General features: G+C 33.7%; 1 protein-coding gene across 6 annotated transcripts in view; it reads right to left on the reverse strand.

Moving 5' to 3' along the window:
• Positions 1 to 374: 374 nt before the first annotated feature.
• Positions 375 to 20,662, reverse strand: part of AGO1 (protein argonaute-1) — a 58,900-nt gene continuing 38,612 nt past the window's right edge. For all 6 annotated transcript variants that reach the window (XM_087350459.1, XM_087350461.1, XM_087350460.1 and 3 more), the window contains 6 exons: positions 20,356 to 20,452; positions 18,923 to 19,029; positions 17,956 to 18,085; positions 17,070 to 17,269; positions 16,449 to 16,570; positions 375 to 15,553 (listed from right to left, as the gene is read on the reverse strand). In XM_087350459.1, the coding sequence (XP_087206585.1) occupies positions 16,462 to 16,570; positions 17,070 to 17,269; positions 17,956 to 18,085; positions 18,923 to 19,029; positions 20,356 to 20,452 (643 nt within the window). In that variant the 3' untranslated portion in view covers positions 375 to 15,553; positions 16,449 to 16,461. The remainder of the gene's footprint in view (positions 15,554 to 16,448; positions 16,571 to 17,069; positions 17,270 to 17,955; positions 18,086 to 18,922; positions 19,030 to 20,355; positions 20,453 to 20,662) is intronic.

Below are 20,662 nucleotides of genomic sequence, written 5' to 3' on the forward strand. Positions count from 1 at the left end.
CTGAGGCTAAAAGATTTTATATTTGTTTGATATAGCAATTTCTTTCATCATGTCTGGGACTTTTTCAGTTTCCTTTCACTAGGCATTAACTTTCTGGTGTTTTCTAACAGCTTGCTACAGAGACAAATAATGACAGAAAAATATTTAAAACAAATTTTATAACAAAAGTCAATGGCCTCCACACCTAAACCTTTTAAATGCATGTATTTCACACCTTGCTTTTAATCTGTGTATATGTGACTGGTATATATGAGTTTACCCATATAAACTATTTACACAGTATACCAAAGTCTACTTCTTGATCACTAAGAACAATTTTATTCATATGAAAAAAGTACCTGGCATCATTCACATACCACATAAAATATGTACAATACATTTACTCATTTTTCCTTTATTCAAAACCAAAAGAAACATTATGATTTCATTAGCTCTTTAAAGCTACAGTGATGTAGTAAATCTCACAATATATATTTCCAGAGATGGTTACTCTTAATTCAAGTAAATGTTTTCCAGTTGTTTCATGAATTTCTTTTACACACGACTAGTTTACAAATCACAAAGTGACTGCTGAAATACCATATTACCATGGTAACATGAAATGCTATATAGGAGAATCATACTTCCTTCACTGTAACACTCAAAACTAGTATCCATTCTTCAGTTCAGTACAATGGGTGAATAAACATTTAATGTTCGTCAACACAGCCACTTGTAACATACAAAACATGACAGGATCTTGCTATTAGCATATGCAAACACTTTATCATGTACTGTTTACACAAGTAATCAACAATTTTTTCAGGAAATAGATCAGAAGAAGCCAACAAAAAAATTAAAGCAGACTGTCACAGTACTGATTATGTGGTATTACTTCATACATCTGTCCACACTTCCAGTGTCATTACACTGTTACCCCACCCAACCCCCACAGCCACCACTTTTACTTGATCACTCGTGTCAAACTCTGCCTGCATTAGACTTGTTTCTCTAAAGACATCACCCTATACCAATTTAAAGATTTATCTTCTGGTACCATTTCTGTTGTATACAAGATGAGCGAGGACTGGGAAGAAGACTGATACAGCTAACCGACGATCTTAAACAAGGAAAGATGATGAAGTTTCAGGAGTTAAAACGAGATGCTGAGAATAGGGAAAACTGGCGAGCTCTTTTTGGGCAGAACAATGGATCTGTCGTCAGACAGAACACTCAATAATAAACAACAAGATGACTTCAAGATTCATATATATAATATGGATTCAGAATGGGTAGCTTCAGTAGTGATAAACACAAAGCAGAATCAACATAAAAAGCCAGTTATTGTACAAACACAACTTTAATAGCAATAACAAGAGATCATACTGCAAAAACTATAAAAACTGAGTTTTTCAAAACACATGGAACCAAAGTGATATTGAATAAAATCTTCTCAGGCAATCAGCTGTGTCAAATTGTTACAATAAGATACTAATGATTCAGGAACCATCTCTGTTCCCATCATTAGGGTTCTGATGTGACATGCCTGATTGCCCAAGAAGATTTTATTAACTTTAGTTCCTATGAAAGCTTCAAATCAAAATTATATTGTTCTTCTGCAAGTAACAACTTAAATCACCACTACTATCATGACAAATTAATAATAACCTGTTGTGTGTAAGGAGGCCTAGGTTATGTGCAAAGATAGTAAAATCCTACAAAATAATCTTCATGAATTCTGATGCTTATTACATTAATTCTTGTCCTTAGGTTTTCACAGCTGGAGTTCAATGTGTAACTCTGGCTTTTAGAGTATTTCCTCAAAAGCTGAAGTTACATATATACAACAGTAAGTTACCACTTGGCCATGTAATCTCCATTCTACTGAAATAAGAAGAATGGAACTGGAACATAACAATAGGAATAGCAATTTCATTACTATGGAAGGTCAATGCAATAGTAACTATTACTATTTAACAACACATTACAAATGTTCTGTTAAAGGCAAGAATCATCATACCACAATCAAGTTTCACCTACTCATTCATACATTCTCATTCACAATGCCATGTGATTGCTGATACATTCCCAGCAGCTGCTACAGTGCACTTTAAATTAGAAACATAAGTATAATAAAATAATACAATGAAAGTGATAACTGAAACAAAATATAACAAGTACATACTGGGTAAGTATAATAAAATTTAATGTACAATGGAAAGTGGCATCCTATAATTTTAATTTAATGGGAGAATACTTTAAAAGGTAGATATTTTTAAAACATACTGATATGTACTTAAACACATGCTATGTGTAATGTATTCCTTCACATTGTGATCCACCGACTTCACAAAATTGTCATTTTGGCAGTGAATGTCTGATAAAGCATTATTTATCTGTTCCGCTATTTACAGTTCAACCATGAAAATGATTATATCAAAGCTTCATTCTTCTATCACTGACTGCACCATATTACTTGAATATTCCAAATCTGCTACTGGCATCCTTGTACCAAGAACATGACTTACAATCACTGCTTTGGTTTATTCACACATCCAAATGACAAAATTAACTAATTTTTAATAGGACCCAGATGTTACTGTAAATAAATTAAAATTATATACATAACATATTCCCAAGGACTAAGTCTGTATAGGGGCAGCAGAACCTTTTCACATAACAAAGTATTTAAAACACCCATTTTACTTAATCCTTGACTTGACTTACATTATTATTTCATATGAATTGCTTAAACAGGCATATTGTACTGTTGGAATGATGTGATGCAGAAGACATGCTGAATATAACAGCATCTAATGGAACTTAACACATGCCACTTTCTAGAAAAAATACAAGGTGTGATAAAAGGATGGTGGGGAGGAAATTTGTAAGTTTTGTAATAAAATATAAATCTTTAAAATATTAAACAAAGCATTTGTAATGTGAAGATTTCTGTCTTCTGGGTTGTTGCGCTGTGTAGTCTGGTCGATGTTTACCAACGTTTCAGAGATCATACTGCCTCCGTCATCAGGGCGATGATGGAGGCAGTATGACCTCAGAAACGTTGGTAAACATCAACCAGACTACACAGCACAACTCCTCAGGAGACAGAAATCTTCATACTCACCGCTGTGAAAACCTCAAGTCTTACATTTGTAATGTATGCATAAAACCCACCAACATGGCTGAATTTTGAGTGCACATGCTTTTATGAAAGAAGGTACTGGTATGACATTGCTTACTACCAGAATGTAACAAATTTGTTTATGTTTTCTTACAGAGGGATTACTTGGCAGCTGTGCTAATGCATGGCCTTTCTTCTACACAGGAATACTGTGTCCGTTGTGGGCTTCCCTACCTGGTTAGTTGTGAAAATGAGTAGAGGCTGTTGACTCAGCTGTTGTGATAAAGGAAATTGGTCTCCCTTAAATTCATGCTTTAAAATATTTCTTTTATGCAGGACATGGATTACTTTACACTAGGGCAATGACAGTTTTTATATGTGCTGATTGCAATCCATGCCGGGTTATTCCAACTAATTTGTATACCATTATAATGAAAATCTTTAGCTTAAAACTTCTGGAATTTTTGTTGTATTTTGAAAATAGTCTACTCACAACCCTTGTATTAATGAATCACATCTTACTATTCTGTTGGATTTGGCTGTTCAAACTGTTTAATAGTTTTCCTCAGTTGTTCCAAATAAATACTATTATGATATTCAAAATACAAAATGAAAATCATCCATACCTTATATTCAACAACTCCAGCAGTTGATGAAGCTCCACCATATAAAATGGTACACAGTACACCACTGTTTTTCTTTTCTTTTTTATGAGAAGAGATTATGTTAAACAGATTATTTCTTGCACTCCAAACTAATTGTACAAGTCATGTACATACAATTTCCTTAATTATAAACTGAATTATTTTCAAAACATGTTAAAATCCTAAATCCTGAGGCACGTATTCATTGTATTAAGTTATTATTTTTGGTTATAACAATCTGGGTCCTATTTGTGAGCCAATCTGCAAACAAAAAGATATTTGCAGTTATTTTATATATTACACAGACACCATGATTACAATATGCATATTAATCATTCAAAAATGCACAATAAAAGTTCTAGCTAAAAACACACTGTCACTCATTTCTATTTACTAATCTAAACATCACTTACTTTCAACAGCTCCAAATGAATTCATGACTGTCTTTTTGACATATCTTTGATTTGTACTGTCCACAGTTTCAAAAACAATCTGAATTCTGTCTTACAACACACTTCATAAAAGTGTTTCATGAACAGGTAATGCAATATACATAAATTAGTTCAAATTTAGTGTAGCAGAATTTACTGAAAACTCCATTATGGTGTAATGGAAGGGAAATGTAATTTCAAAAGTTACATGTTCTCTATACCTCTTTATTTCATCACAGAACATGTTGTATGTAATTCACAGGTAACATTTCTCTTAGTTCCCTTAAAATTTTCTTAGACTTAATCAATGTTGAGAATGCACAAACTTGTCTAAAACTTCAGTGTATCAGTGGTCAAAACAGATGAACTCAATCTTTTCAACACAGAAGAGAGAATTACAAACACTGATAACTACTTCCATTATGGCAAATACACAATGGATGTAAAGTGATTAATGATTTGTGATGAAAACTGATTACATTGGACACCACATAATGCCCCTTACTCTACATATCCCAGTTCACACCTTGCAAACCTAGTATGTGCCCAATGTAGGCTTTGTAACTTGAACACTGATCAGTATTAATCTACTTACACAGGCCTAAAACTGGTTAACACAAGACCAACAGGATATGTGAAGAAAAATAATGCACTAACATGATACCAAAGCACACATTTGTAAAGAAAAATTCCTACATGTCAATCAGTTATTTCACTTGAAATTATACTTTCTGCAAGAAAATTTTAATCAACATTCACAAAAACTCCTGTTACTATTTTGAAAGAATCAGTTTTGCATTCACAAACCACTTCTGTTAACATAACTATACCAATGTACACGTTACATTCCGAGAATTGATTTCTTGACTTCAACTGTATTTTCACACTTTTCCCTACTAAGAATTGGCAATTGAAGGTTTCAACATCTGCAATATGTGCATTATCTTATGAACATTAAAAAGTAAAAATTAACTTTGGCAGAAAAAGAAACCTTTAGATTACAGCTTAACAAACACTCCATTTCTTCCAAAATTTTTAAAAGTCCTAAGCTCTGAAATCTGCATCATAAGACCAAGCTACATATTTCACTGAGTCATGAGGTGTTCTACACACACCAAGCTATTAACTACATTTATATTTATCATACCATAACAACAAAGGTTTATCCCATACAGAAAACAGGACAAAGAATATAATGAAAAGAAGAAAATTAAAGAAGAAAGAATATGGTACAGAAGCTGAAGACAACTTTTCCACCCATCTATTGTTAAAGAACCATCACACTTTAAAGTTATTGGACAGCTTGGATGGGAAAAGAATAAGAAAAGAAGATAACAAAAGCAACCACATTTAAGTGAACTAAGACAAGGATTTTCAGTTTTACATTAGTTGCTCTTTCTCAGTACTGGTATGAAAGTATTTGAGATTTGAGGTTCTAAAAGTGGTGAGGATGTTTATGGTGGTCTTCTGAGTTGCAACACATGTGATTTTGTAGGTGGCCACCAATGTTTCAGAGACATCTATAGCCTCCATCTTCAACATGAAGTGCAACCTGTAAGACTATATGGCAACACAGACCAGGAGACCAACAGACTTGATATGAAACATTTCTGATTCAAGTGGAGAACGGAATAAATACCATTTCCACAAGATTAAAACTGAATAACATCAAATTATAACTTTTTAATACAGAAATGGCAAGTTTGGTCAATCTCAAAATATTCAATTGATCTGAAGTAAGAATTAGAAATATGGCCACTTGTGAAATTTTACTTACAATTTTCATTCCTACAAGAGTATAGATATTTGCAATTTGTATGAAAGTTCTGCTTGCATCATATATTTAAAATGCATTAAGATTGCTGTATCATAAACTCAATTTGAAAACATATAATCACTTTCTGCAGAGAATATTTCCAATGACAAAACTTCATCATTATAAGAGTGAAGGAATTTGGGGCACTCACATTTTATTATGTCAGCTGCCTGGCAAAGGCCGCACAACAAAGATGAAACATAACAGAATTTGAACATAAAATCAAAACTGTTAAGCAAGTCAAGGTATGATCATTTGTCGTATACTACCACAAGCCTTTTATTGACATGAATATTACAAAGCTGACATTGCTATGAAATAACAATAAAATAAATGTCTATGATCTGGACAAAATTATGATGAGAGTTTAGGATGTTTATGCTCTGTAAAACAAAATAGGAGCAAGAGATAATCACTCACACAAGTTTTTGATCACTAAAAAATTTAGTACAAATCTTTAAAAAAATATATGCACATAAAATTGCATGAAATATGTCTACCATCATATCTTGATCAATAGCTGCTGATTGGCCCATAAGAATGACCTAAATGAAAGTGATGTAAAATTGTTTATAACCACATCTCTAAGATCCTCATTTGAGAAGACACTATTAGGACATACATTCCACAATCCCATTTTGAAAATGTGTAGGTGTTCTTCATGTTATGGTATGAGTAATGAACACCTTATGAGCCTATTCATGTCTGCATGTTATACTGTTACTGGAAACTAGAAGACCTACAAAACCCAATGTTTTTCAGTGTTGCAACTACATGAACTGAGTGGTCATCAATGGAAACCAAAATCATTGTTTAACAATAGCCATTGCTGCAACAATGGTAACCAAGGTCACTGTTGAGGCACTTACAATGAGAACAAGAACCACTATTGCCTCACATGGACCTCAGATCATGCAAGTGAAACACTGACCTAGGACAATGTTGCCTTTCTTACTCTTTTCAGTTATGAGTGATCAACATCCATAGTTCCCTTTAAATGTGGCTATCAATGAGGTAACCTGATGATGTCACTGTCTGTGATGTGGTGTGAAGACCATGTTCAGAATTTCAGCATACTCCAAAGAATACACCTTTCCAATCTTAATTTATGGACATATTATTATACCATGTACATCCAATCTGCCATGTTTGATGCTCCATCCGTTCAATTATATTTAGTGCTTTCACAACTCAACTATTTATGCATACAAAAAAGTTACAGAACAGATGGGAGAACTCTGGCAAGCAAGCTTTTATAAAACTTTTACATAAAAATCCTAAATTTACCTTAAAACTGACATTATGTTCCATATTGTTCAGTGAGTTAACCCACTTCAATGTTAAACATAAGATAAAAATTTCATTAGCCACACCTTATACATAATTGTATCACCTTATAAGTTTCAACCTTCATAGGCCATCTTCAGGCACTCAGCTAGACAATATAGATTACCAAAGGTACAAAGAAGTCCCCAAGATGGCCTATGAAGGCCAAAAGATGTACAGCAATGAACATGTACAAATAGATAATAAAAGTTGTATCTAATGGATTAAAACTTAGGTGAATTTATCTTTGCATCTTCATTTCATAATGACCAATCAGCACTACTAATAAAGCCTACACAGAAATAAATAACTATTGAGTAACATCACTTCATCATGCCAATGTTGGTTTTATGAGCCGTAATGCTGTGGACTTGCATGCAGGTAGATACCAACATCTAAGAGTCATGAGAACCTTAAATCTCATATAATTTCACCAGATCAGAGAAATTTTGTGAGTGACAAATGTGTCATGTGACTAGATAAACCATTTTTAACTCTGGGAGCCTAATAAATTGAATTTTAGAGAATTACAGTTATTGACAATATAAAATGATCCATGTACTTCCTAAAATAAATTAATACATCTTGGTACACGTATAATTTCATTTTATTTTTACTACAGCAGAAAATAATTTGATTTCAGGGTGTCTGCCAACATTTTGGGGTAATACCTAATTAAGAATAGAAGATAAATTGTGCAGAGGCAATGAATGGGCTTGTCACTCACTACTCAAAAATGCACTTCAAGACTAATAAGGACAAGTTGCTTTGAGCAACTGTCCCGTAATGGGCCAACGGCCCAATCCATGTAGTGGAAATGAATAAATGAAAGAACAGAAGAAAGTTCTAAGAAATTTTGAAATTTTCTATAAAAGAAAGAAGCATTTAGAATATAATATTAAAGTTCATTTATAATACAAATAAAGGAGAAACTCAGTATTATCAATTTCATTTATGAATAATATGGTCAAGTTCATTACTATCAGGCAGTGGAAGTATCCATTAACTTTTAACTTACATCTGAAAATCAGCATTCAATGAAGAATCATTCTCCCCTTAATAGTCTAGCCTCTGTAACAGCATGCAGCATAATGAGAATGTATGGAATGTTTCTCAAGGGTCATGTTAAAACACAATAGTGCATATTTACCCTGTAACACCTCAAACAAATTGCTATAACCTGATGACAGATATATGATAAAGCATATCCTTAATTTTGATTCATTTACTTACAAACTGGAGAAATTGTTTTAAGAATATAAAAACTGAATAGAATACTATAGTAATGTCAAACTATAAGATACTAATATCTAATAACAGATTAATGAAAACATTTAGAAAAAGCAGAGGATGAAAGTTTGCATTGCAGTCACAGTGATGTGAGTGGGGGTTCAGGTTTACCTAGACATTTGTCATCGTCGTCATCATCATAACACCCCTTGGAATGTCTACAGGTTACATAAAACTGCTCTTCTTATTGATATAAAAATAATGGATCATAAAATTCAGAGAATAAGCTATCTACTGAACACCAACAAAAGCACTAGTGACAAAACCCCATGTTTGGAACTGTCTGACTTCACCCCATTTGGGGAGGGGGGGGGTGTCCAAATGTCTGCTTTGTGTGAGCTGTTTCAGGCACATATTTACAGCACTCATCACACTGTCAAATGGCATGAAGATGTAACTTGGAAAGATGTCCACAGAAACTCATTAAATGCTTAAATCTGCATTTAGACAATAAAATCACACCTACACCCAAACAGATAAGTGGTTTTCTAAATTTTAAAGGAAACTACTTCTAAAAGTAACACAAAAACATCAACCGTCATCATTCCACACTACACAAAAATTATGTTCACTATAAATTTTATATTTACTGAGTCAATCAGGTATATCTGAATATTCTGAAATGTCTAACATAAACTTTAATGGAAATGGCCTCACAATAAAAAGTCAGGTTCATAGCATCACATCATAACAAAGCACCATGCCACTCAGCCCTCTCTATAAGGGAAGTTTTAATGAATCATATTACACAGGTTCCTTATGCACTTTTTTTCACCAGATATAGCACCTAGCAACTTTCTTCTGGTCCCCAAACTGAAAAATATCCAGGATATGTCAATGGTCAACCAAAGATATAAATAAACCAAAAATAGCAGAAAAGTAATTAGATATGAAATAATAATACTGAAATTATTCAACAATGTTGATGTTCTTCTGGCTCGTGATGACATGGACTTGCATGTAGATACCAGTATTTCTCTGAAATGTTGGAATTTACCTACAAGTTCATATGACATCACAAACCAGATGATCAACATCTTCACTGCCATGAGAACATCAGATCTCATATTATTCTACCACAGCAACACAAAATGTATATTATTATGTTTTTAGAATTACTTTAGAATTATACATTTTGTAACACATCCTTGTGGGAACTGAACAACACCTTACATTAAACGCTCAAGAACTTCAAGATGAGCATAACCATTGAAATCATTGTATTCAGTAAGAATGATATTACTTTGAATGGGACAAACTGGAAGAACAGATATGAAAAAGTCTTTATCATTCCCCATCAATAATGAGAGAGAGACTCTGAATTTTATGATCAACCATCATATCAAACCTACATTTCAGATGAAATTAAATGCATTACGGCTGGATGTCTCCCTACCAGCCTCTTTCAGCTAAGCATGATAAAATATACTAAGAGTCTAAAAAGCAAAACTAAATACGGTGTGAATATACAACCTTAACTAGCTGCTACTTTAATGAAAGGCTAAAAAACATTTTGTAAGGTACACATCTGACATTTTCAGATAAAGAACCCCTTAGGTGGATAAAGAAACACAGCCAAACACCAATACTGCACTTGCACTGCACTCACAAAAACCTCAAAACAGAAATTTCCTATGTAATTTCAAATGGAATCCCCTGGTAAAACACCACTTCAGCTAGCCACCATCCACCAACCAACATACACTACACAAACACAGTTTGAATACAATCAAGTGGTCACAAAAAGGAAGTTAGCTTGTAAACAGATACAGGTGTGTACAGTATGATCAGCTGTAATCCAGGTCTCATGCTAGCTCAACCAAGGGGTCCAACATGTATTGGATGCCCCCCCCACTTAGTTTTACCTGAAGATGAAAGCAGAATGCAGCTTCCAAAATGTTGTGATTTTATTATTTTGATTCAAATTCCAAGGAACAATTTTACCCCATTGCCAGAAACCTTTAAATTTCACAATCCCGTGTGTTTGTCAGATATCAGTGTAGATGTAAACAGCTGTGTGTGCCTACAAAGAACAATATTCTAACTCAAGTCAGTGAAGTATGTTATTATCAAGCACTGAAGTTCCTCGATTTTTAAGGTGACCTTCTTTTCACATTTTATAATTTCTGAAATCAGGTTGCATCTTACATGTGATGGTGTCCAAGAATCGATATAGAAAAATTATACTATATGACTAACGCACAAGAAAAATCTTCATGTCCATAGCACTAGACATGGGACAGCAAAGACAGAAACAAAGAAGATTCTGAAACTATTAAAACAAACAAGGTTTATGTATGAATACTAACAATTTATATTGTATTGTACATATTTTTGTCCTGAAAATCTACGACTACAATCGATAGCATCTTAAAATTGAGAAAATACAGTATATCTCCATTTTATGGTATAAATGAATCACTTGGTGCTGTACTGGAGATATTCAAAGTAAAAAAGTTCCAATTTACTGTCATTCCTGCTTCAACACCAATACTGGTGATGGAAAAAGTGTGGTGCTCTTATGAGGTTTAACTGTACAGACACACATAGCACAGATTTTAACAACCTGTAAATGCTGAATACTTATCTCTGATTTTAAATGGGCTTACAATTTGTAGGTTAAATTATCATCACTTTTCATACCTTGCATACCATACTTCAAGAATTTCACATGTCAGTACAGAAAAGGATAAGTTTAAAAATAAATCATATATTATGGATTGAAAAAGAAAAGATGTGTTCCACCCAAAAGATACTTGTCTTCCAATGCATCTCACGGCTGTTTGGAAAATATCTGGGTATTCCCTGTGGACACAGTGCAATGTGTTCATGTGAGATAGAACTCTGTGCCCCTGCAAATCATGGACAGCAGGCATCCTCCCCTAAAGACCAGCTTCCCAAAGGAAATGAAATGCAACTATTACAAACTACAACAATGTATCAAAAATGTTCACTGAAAAAAAAGGACCATTTATGTGGCTTAGAGAACAATGGTTCATGTAATGATCAGATAAGAGGATTTCACAAACTCCAATATTTTATGACAAAATGCTCTAAAATTTAACACCATCACTTATAAACTCAGAAACACCAATATAAATCCAATATCTTTCTGTGCCTTCAATCAGCTGAAATCTCAGAGATAAATATGAACTACTTAAAGAATGTTGGTTCATGCAAACACATGAATGAATCTCCATGTTCCATAAAAGATGGGGAATTTCTTGACTAGCTGAGCAACTGTTTGCTTTTGAAAAAGAACTGCTGGAAACCCAAAATCTAACTGTTTTCTATGAAATAGCAACCATAAAAAACACATTAAAGATCCTTTAACTTCACTGCACTGCTCCTATAATTACTGCAAAGTATCTTGAACACATTTTCAACTGCATGGCATTTACCAAGAGTATCCAATGTGTAAACTACTTTAATCACAGGCAGTAGATCTTGTATTTTTATAACATTTCTGTAATGTGAAAATAGCTACAAATCTAAAGTCTTGTTCCAATAGCCTGTGTGAAATAATTTTACACAGAATACTATGTAGTAGAAAATGTCAACAGCCATCCAACACATACACAACTGCAATAAAAACAAAAGTGAATATGCACATTAAACCACAAGACACCATCTTGCATATCTAGCAGAATTTATACCTTGTAACCTTTCAATCCACATGGTTTCTATATGTATGCACATACCGTATACAACCCTCTTGCACACACAGCATTCTTATTATCTAGCACAAAAATGTTCTGGCCAATTGCATAATGATACTGAGGATGGTGATCAACAATGAAACATGTTTGTCCTATATAATAATGTTGTATGAGCAAAATGTAGTTGGTTATATACATACATTATATCAAAGAATCTTCAAGCTAGCATTATCTTTACACACCTGTAAGGTCTTCTAACCTTACAGTCTTTGTGTAATTATGTAACTGAAAAAATATCTACAAAATTTATAATGTTAACACGATAATTCCTGTAATTTGTATGCATTAATACACCTTCACATGAGAACAGTCACTTCTTTGACTTTATGGCCATATTTTGTTGTAATGGACTAAAGCCAATTTGAAGAATTTCCTCTGGCTACCACACAACAAAAATATTCCAATACAACATACTTAAAAAGTAAACACAGTGATAGCAAACTTCTCAAAATGTGCACTCTGCTCCCCACAAATTTTATACATCAAGTGGTTTAGAGTTTAGGTACAAAACACACAGTAGCTGAAAACATTCATAAAATTTACATGCACGCACACACAAACATTACATACTCACTGTCAACAGCCCAAGACACTGCACAGAAAACATACCTCAATAATTCAAATATAAGATACTTCATACATTTAAAACCTTGTGTTAAGCACCTTCAAATTGCACAGACCCATTATAAGCAGAGGCTGCAAACTGTATCACACAACTCTTCTTGTAAAATTCATGGTTATCTTTTAAATTACGTGATTAAAAGTATATATTTCGGACATGTACTACTGAATAAATGTGAAGTGTTTTATCACTCATTTTGTACTATTTATCTTGAAAATATCAGATTAATATAACACTTTCTATTGACAGTTTTATTGCCACAACGTATATTAAAATTTTCAATTTTAGCTTCTTAAACGAAACAGAAATTAGGACAGCAATTCAAGTTCATCCTATACTGACAACATACCTAGATAAATGTAAATTTTCCAGGGCAGAAATATATTTTTTGGTGAAATTATTTATATGTAAGAAAACAAAACAATATGGAAGTTTGTTTTTTAAAGACTGATTACTGTTCCCAAAATTTTTAGGGGATATGAGTTGTCGCAAACCAAAAAGCATTAAAACCTTCATTAAAAGACACAATTTTTAATTGACACATTCTTCCAAGTGTTACCAATGTTCCTAAGAGCACACTTCTGCCTGCCGACAAAATGATCTTGCCCCAAAGTGCAAAAATAATGGTATACAATCATTCCATTGCAGTCTATTTTAACTCATACCAGTAGCTTTTATGTCATAGCCTCTTCATAACACAAAAACCAAGTGCCTGCCATATAAGAAACCAGACGCTGTGGAAGAGTTACTGAATGCCAAATGTGCCTTTTACAAATATAATCCTGGGAAATTGTAATTTCTAAACTTCTGTCTGCTCCTATAAACAAAAATTATAACTCACTCTTAAGTATGATCATATAAATCTCAGTTAATACAGGCACACTATAAAGTTACCCTCCTTATACATAAGAGGGGAGGGGAAGCAAAAGAAAAAGAAGAGAGACACTGTATTAAGTGACTTCTGCAAAAAAAAGGGCACCTAACTTCAAACACTACAGCAATGTAATTTTTTAAAGCAAGGAGCTTCCACTTGCAGAAAGGAATTCATAAGTGCAAACCCACATCAAAATAAGTCAACTTTAATAGCTACTTGGTATGAAACCCAAGCTCTTTTCTTTCTGTAACTCAAGAAAAATATACTATTAACTTCATTCTAAAACCTATAACAACAAAAGCACACACTTCTGGCCATGTTCTCAGCCTGATGATTACAATCATCATAACCAATTTCAGTAGAAGTCTGCTGTTATATTATCTTCCATACTGTATCTTAAAAATTTCCAGAGTCTGATTGGAAGTTCTGATAAGTCTGCGAACTTAAAAAACTTTCTTAACATTATGTGTTGAAGTAAATTAATAACATTAGTCAAGAACAATGGGCATCTCACATTTGATTTAAAATGGTATGTTTGACACTGAAGAAATGGCACTACTGACAAACAGTTTGCCATCACTTCCTGATCAAGACAGTCTCCTGTTTCCAAGCTTACTGGGGCGGAATTATACTCACAAAGACACATGATAACAGAATAACAACGGTAGTAAAAGGTCATGAATTTCATGATATATTCATAATTCATAACATGAAACATCAACCAATCTTCCTTATTATGCAAGATTGATTCTGGTGGAGAAAATAAACAACAGCACAATATTTAACAATTTGGTCACATGATCTTGATTGAAAGACAATGTTGATGTCACAAGCAATTTATAACACAAATTACTTTTTGTTCCTAAATAAAAATCTTTACGGAAATCTAGCTGCAAATTCACTATCCACAGTTAAGTAAAATAAAATAGAAACAGCTGTGCAACATCCTTACAATTACAGAACAGAAATGTAGAATGGCTTACTGCAATTTTATATGTAAGGTACACAAAATAATGGATTTCTTGCACAGAATACAGTATTCTGGGCAGTAATTACAATTATAAAGGAAGGCCTAAGGAAAATGAACAAACATATTTGGCATCAATGAACTTTTGATCGAGACAAACTCCTTTCATATCATAATATAAAATTCTTATGAACACAAAAGCAATCATAAAAATATATACACAATTTAAAATAATGTTTTGTCTTTGCTTTTAAAAATGACAAGTCTGAAAAGCAATTTCACAACATTATTTTCTTCAAAAAGAACACAAAAATTTCCCTACTTCTTGTTGAAATGATAGGGAGGGAAATAATTCATGTCTACATGATTAAATGCAATGATCTTCAATTCCCGGCTTGTATATTCAAACACTACTTCTAACAGTAGGCTACGCTGTGATATTAATTGCTTCATTCACTTCCATTTGCTCAAGCATACAAGTAGCAAAGTTCACCACCTTAATTCACACAGTCCATACCCAGTACCTGAAACACATTTTCCAGTCACTTTCCACTTCGATATATTCAAATATGTACAATTTAAACATTCCACTTGAATGTATTTCATTGGTGTTTTCTTCCGCAGACTGGTTGTATTGGGACCATGCAACAATTTACACACTATATAAAAAAAGTCTGTTTTAAAACATGATCTGGTGCTTGTCATAATGGTGCATACCAGTTTCACAATCACACAAATGGATGACATGTCTTGATACTTTCCTGTGAAAGAAAAAATACGGAATAAATGAATTCCAACAGATATATTAATACATCATTCAAGTTTTATTTTGAAGCACATGGAAACCTTGAATGGAGAAATGAAGAAATTTGGATCTGACTAGTCCATAACACTAAAAGCTACCAAAACTACCAGCACAATACATTAATAGTTCACTTCTATGGGTGAACTATATTAAAAATTATAAAAGCCTAGTTTATAGTGGGATCAATTTAATTGTCTGTTATATTAACATTCTCATCATGTTTGTAACATGAAGTGATTTATTAGACTGAATAGACAGCTGATTACCAGGTTTAAGGTAAAATTAAGTTTTGTGCACTCACATGATTATCACATGGAAGCATGTAACTTGTATAAATATGACGTAACTTAAGGAATACACTGATTTCATAATTGTATAAAGGAACATGACTGAAGGCTCAACTAACAATATTTTATCACATCAATTCACAGCAAAACTAATGTTAATACGCTGTACACACACAATCAGTGCACAGTAACATGGCTGCCCACTAAATGTTCTCCATCTGGAGATTTAACTTATCTAACCCAACTGTTGTCTTCAACAGTACTGAGTTGCTTGGTTAACATCCTAAATTCATCAACTGTATAAGCAATGGCATTGGTGTAACATGATTGTACGGATATGTAGCCCACTGGCAAGAAGAATCATAACAATCAATAGAAAAGACCCCTTCCAATTAGTAACACATACTGTCAGCTAAAATACTGTAACAATTTCACTGATTTTATATGGGTTCTTTATGGCTGATGGGACTTATTAAACATGCTGTCACAATATAATAACATCAAGAATATTCTGTGAAATGTTAATGAAGAAAGTCTGAAAGTAAAATATTAACAATTACTTACCAACAATCACACATCAAGCAAAGTACATAACCTTCTTTGTGTCAGCATGAACTGTAATGGCACGTGCCATGGCACCAGGAGTTCGATCCTCACTGCATCCTGACTGATGTGAACCCTCTCCACTGAAATAAGACAATAACAGAAACATGACTATAAGATACCAGACTGGTTCTTCAGAAACAGCTTCTTTAAACAGAATCCAGCATCAGATGGATTGAAATACGAAAAATGAACAAATGCTATGCAGAATATTTGAACTTACGAGGCAGGAAGTAACAGGAGGATGTGAGCTTCACAATTTTAAATCTTCACTAGATATTAATAGAGTGATAAAATTAAGAGGAAGGATGAGATGGTTAGGGCATTATGCATGAATGAGGGAGATGAGAAATGTACACATGATTTTAGTCAGGACACCTGAAGGGAAAAGCCCATTTGGGAAACCCAGTCACAAACAGAAATATAATATTAAATTAAATCTAAAAAAGAAATGGGGTAAGACAAAATGGATAATTCCATTTGGCAAGAACAGGGACCAATGTCATGCTCTTTATAAAATGATAATGAAGGAAATTTCTTTGCTACTCTGCTTCAAAGGGTTAGGTGAATGTATGCATATACCTGTCATGCTCCTTCTCAACAAGATGGTAGCGAGCTCTGAATGCAACCAAGTGTGCATAGTATGCAGGTGCAGGTATGGACACAGATCGTGTGCACCTCACATACGTGTGACACAGTTGATATGTAAGGCATTGCAGTTCATCGGAATCAAAATGGTTGTCATCCCAGAGGACGTGGTAATGACTAGGTCGACTTGTACCCTGAAATGGATAGCAGACTAACTATGAAAGATGACTGACATATTACATCTAAAAAAATATACTGCCATTTGCCTTATCTAGTTATATGCTCGATACGGCACAGTAAACAGAACGCATTATACGGAACCTAATACAAAGCCTCTGAAGTTCAAGCAGAAGCTTAATCAGTAAAATAATAATAATAATAATTTATTTACATTCCATGGATCCATAAGACAGTCAGATGACAATAGGATGTGGAAAAAGTCATAATAATAATACAATACATATTATAAAGTACAATTCAAACTATTATATAAATTTCACATAATACAAAACAAAGTATTCACCTACTGTACTGTACTGCCACAAAGAATAACAGCAGCAGCAGCAGCTATACAACCAACAACCCCAATATGTGTGTTACTGTGAGTCTGATAAACCATCAAACAAACCCTTGTCATAACACATTAACCATCTCAGTTGTAGCCTCTGCCATTGACATGCCACTAACTTTGAGTCTATTTTGAATTTTGAACTTAATTTCTTTTAATTCAAACATATATTTTTATTGCTGCCAGCAGCAGTTTCTTGCTTTCAAGTAGGAGTTTCAAACTGACAGCAAAAATTGGTAGACTTAGATGGCCATGCTCAATCGACACTGAAAAATTGACCGTAGCACTTAAATAGTCACTGCTAAAACAAACCTGAATGCCTTGATGACTGCACAAGTAGAAGTCAAATTCTGTTGGATGCGTAATTCCCACATCAACTGTTGTTCCAGCTGGGATGTTGCCAGATTTACCTGATTGCTCCTTTTTGTCTGCACAGAATAACCTGCAGATAACACACAGATACAGATGAGACACCATTCATCACTAATACAAAAAGCAAAATACATGCACAAAAACTAGAAAATACCATTACCTCTAATACAAAATCCTTCTGCAGCCCACCACTTCCTTCTGTCCATTCTACTCAAATGTTGGTAGACCATATATAGTACAATTTATAAAATGGTTTGTGTTCAGTGCTGTTTCACCATTAATCACATAAATACAGTTTATACATTAAAGTGATCCACAAAGCACATACAAGCCCCATCAGCCTGTGGTGCCACTGTGGCAAATACAGAGGCACTTTTAAAGTGCAAAAATATCAGTAAAAGTATACTGGTATTAAAACAAACATGTTTATGAAAGTCAGACCTGTTCCTTAATAACATTTATTGTTGATGTAATTTTCCCTACCTATGAATAGAATGGGTGGAAGTTATACGGATTCATATTTTTTATAATTTCACAACACACAACAAGAATGGAAGAATATTACGAAAAAAAAGTATACTGCATTTTGGTAAGAGACATGAACATATACTTGGATTTTCAAAGTTTATTTCTGAGTAGAAGAGTTTCTGCACTCCTTTGATGACACTTATGTTCCTGCCTAATAAATTAACATTATCATCATTCTTCCTGATTCTCTAGGATTTTCATAATGGTGAAGATGAAAGGCAATGGCACTTGTTTCAGATTATTCTAAACAGGAAATGTATCACAGTTTTATCTACATGAACTTAAATGCAGGTGTTCCTTACAAATTTTAATCATATAACTAGTTCTCTGGGTAAAACAAATTCAGTGAGAATTCTGTTTGATATAGTAACTGCCTAACCTTGTGTGATGCCTCTTTTGCACTACAATGAATGTGATGCCAGGTTTGTAGTCTCCTTCCAACTTGATGCAAGCTTCTCTGATTGCTGTCAGCTCATGTTGAAGAACCTGCCCAACAGAGTATCACATATTGCTGCATAATGACTGCTCATTTAGTCTATGCCACGCAAAGGGCCGATTAACACCTATTTCATACCACTTTATCATCCTTGCATCACATTTTATGTGCAGTCCAGCTCTGTGTGCGTCACACTAGCATGCTCCTATACCACTGACCACAGACTTAAAAGACTGGTTGGAAACCCTGTATATGGGGTTTAAAATGCCTTTTCCCACAGAATAAAATTGAAATCTTCTACTGCCATAAAAAGGAATCTTCACAAAACAATGAGCTCAATTCTGATCACACCACAGCAACAATGGTTTATAATGGTTGTTTATAGACATATTTTGGGTCCTTACTCATGAGTAATATTACACATTATGTTCTGCTTAACACTACATAGCCTATTATCATGAACAAATTAATTTCTGTCTTATGGCATGAAATATATACCCTCAAGTATCATGGCTTATATGGAAAAAAGAAACATGGTAAAAATTACTCAACTTTCAAATCACACATAACGCATCACAAACTCTTCATGCAATTATAGCTCAGTGTAGGGAAAGGATGGGGGCTAAAGTCTTTATTCTCCCTTTCCAAATGATCATGTTCACAAAGTCAATAAAATTCTACTGAGCCCACAAAAAGAGAGTCCCATGTATCAGCCTCTTCCACATTTCCCACTTCAGCATATTCCCCTGTATTCCTCCAAGCCATCTAGCAGTTTTGCTTCTAGGGATAATGTTCTTGTTTCTTGGCTCTACAACCCAGTTGTGGGTTTTCACCAGTACTAATAACCATCACTAGTAACAAGTGCTTTTTGATGGCAAACACAAGCAAAATGAGGTTCAAAAAGAACAATACAGTATCAGCAGAAGGAGAGGACTCAGTGTAGGTCACCAAATGTGAAGGACATCATAACAGGGACCAGTAAATACACAAAAAGAGAGATGAAAGCTTAGTCACAAGTACTTGTGTGCACATCACATGAGGTTTTATAACCCTTCAATGACTAACACATATTCAAATACATACATTGGCAATATGCAAACTCCATAATTCATAATAAAATGCATGTGAAATGCTTTTCAGAAAATTCATTAATGAATACTGTTCATAAAATTTATGCATCCTTAACTGCAGGCTAAATAAACCAAGCGGGATGTTCCCAAAATGGCAGTGAAAAATTTACCTGAACATGAATCAATATTTGCATTTAAACAATCCCTCTTAACTTAGTCACATTTATGAAAGGAAATGTAAAATGTTTCTTTAATTCTAGTTTCACTGTAACTTTGAATCGAGATACTGGCAATAATGATACTCACATGTAAGAACTGTCCTTCAGAAACTCCATCTCTGTATAGAATAATCCGATGTGGTTTGTAGCCCCCTGTACTCTTATAAAACATTATCAGCAGTTCTCTGAAACATATGATTCGTGTTGCATTGATATATAAAATCATCAGATGCCATTCAAGAAGACATGATAATAATCACAATAAAAGTGGTGTATATCAGTTAAAATGCGGTAGCTGCGAGCAGGTCTATATTGGCCAAACCAGTATGGAATTTAAAACCAGACTTAAAGAGCATGTCCACATTATATTCAACATAACAAAAAGTACGCTCAAC

This window comes from Zootermopsis nevadensis, unplaced genomic scaffold (genome assembly GCF_977971745.1).
Source record: "Zootermopsis nevadensis isolate Lab colony 2312 unplaced genomic scaffold, Znev_1.0 Znev_ptg000017l, whole genome shotgun sequence".
NCBI lineage: Eukaryota > Metazoa > Arthropoda > Insecta > Blattodea > Termopsidae > Zootermopsis > Zootermopsis nevadensis.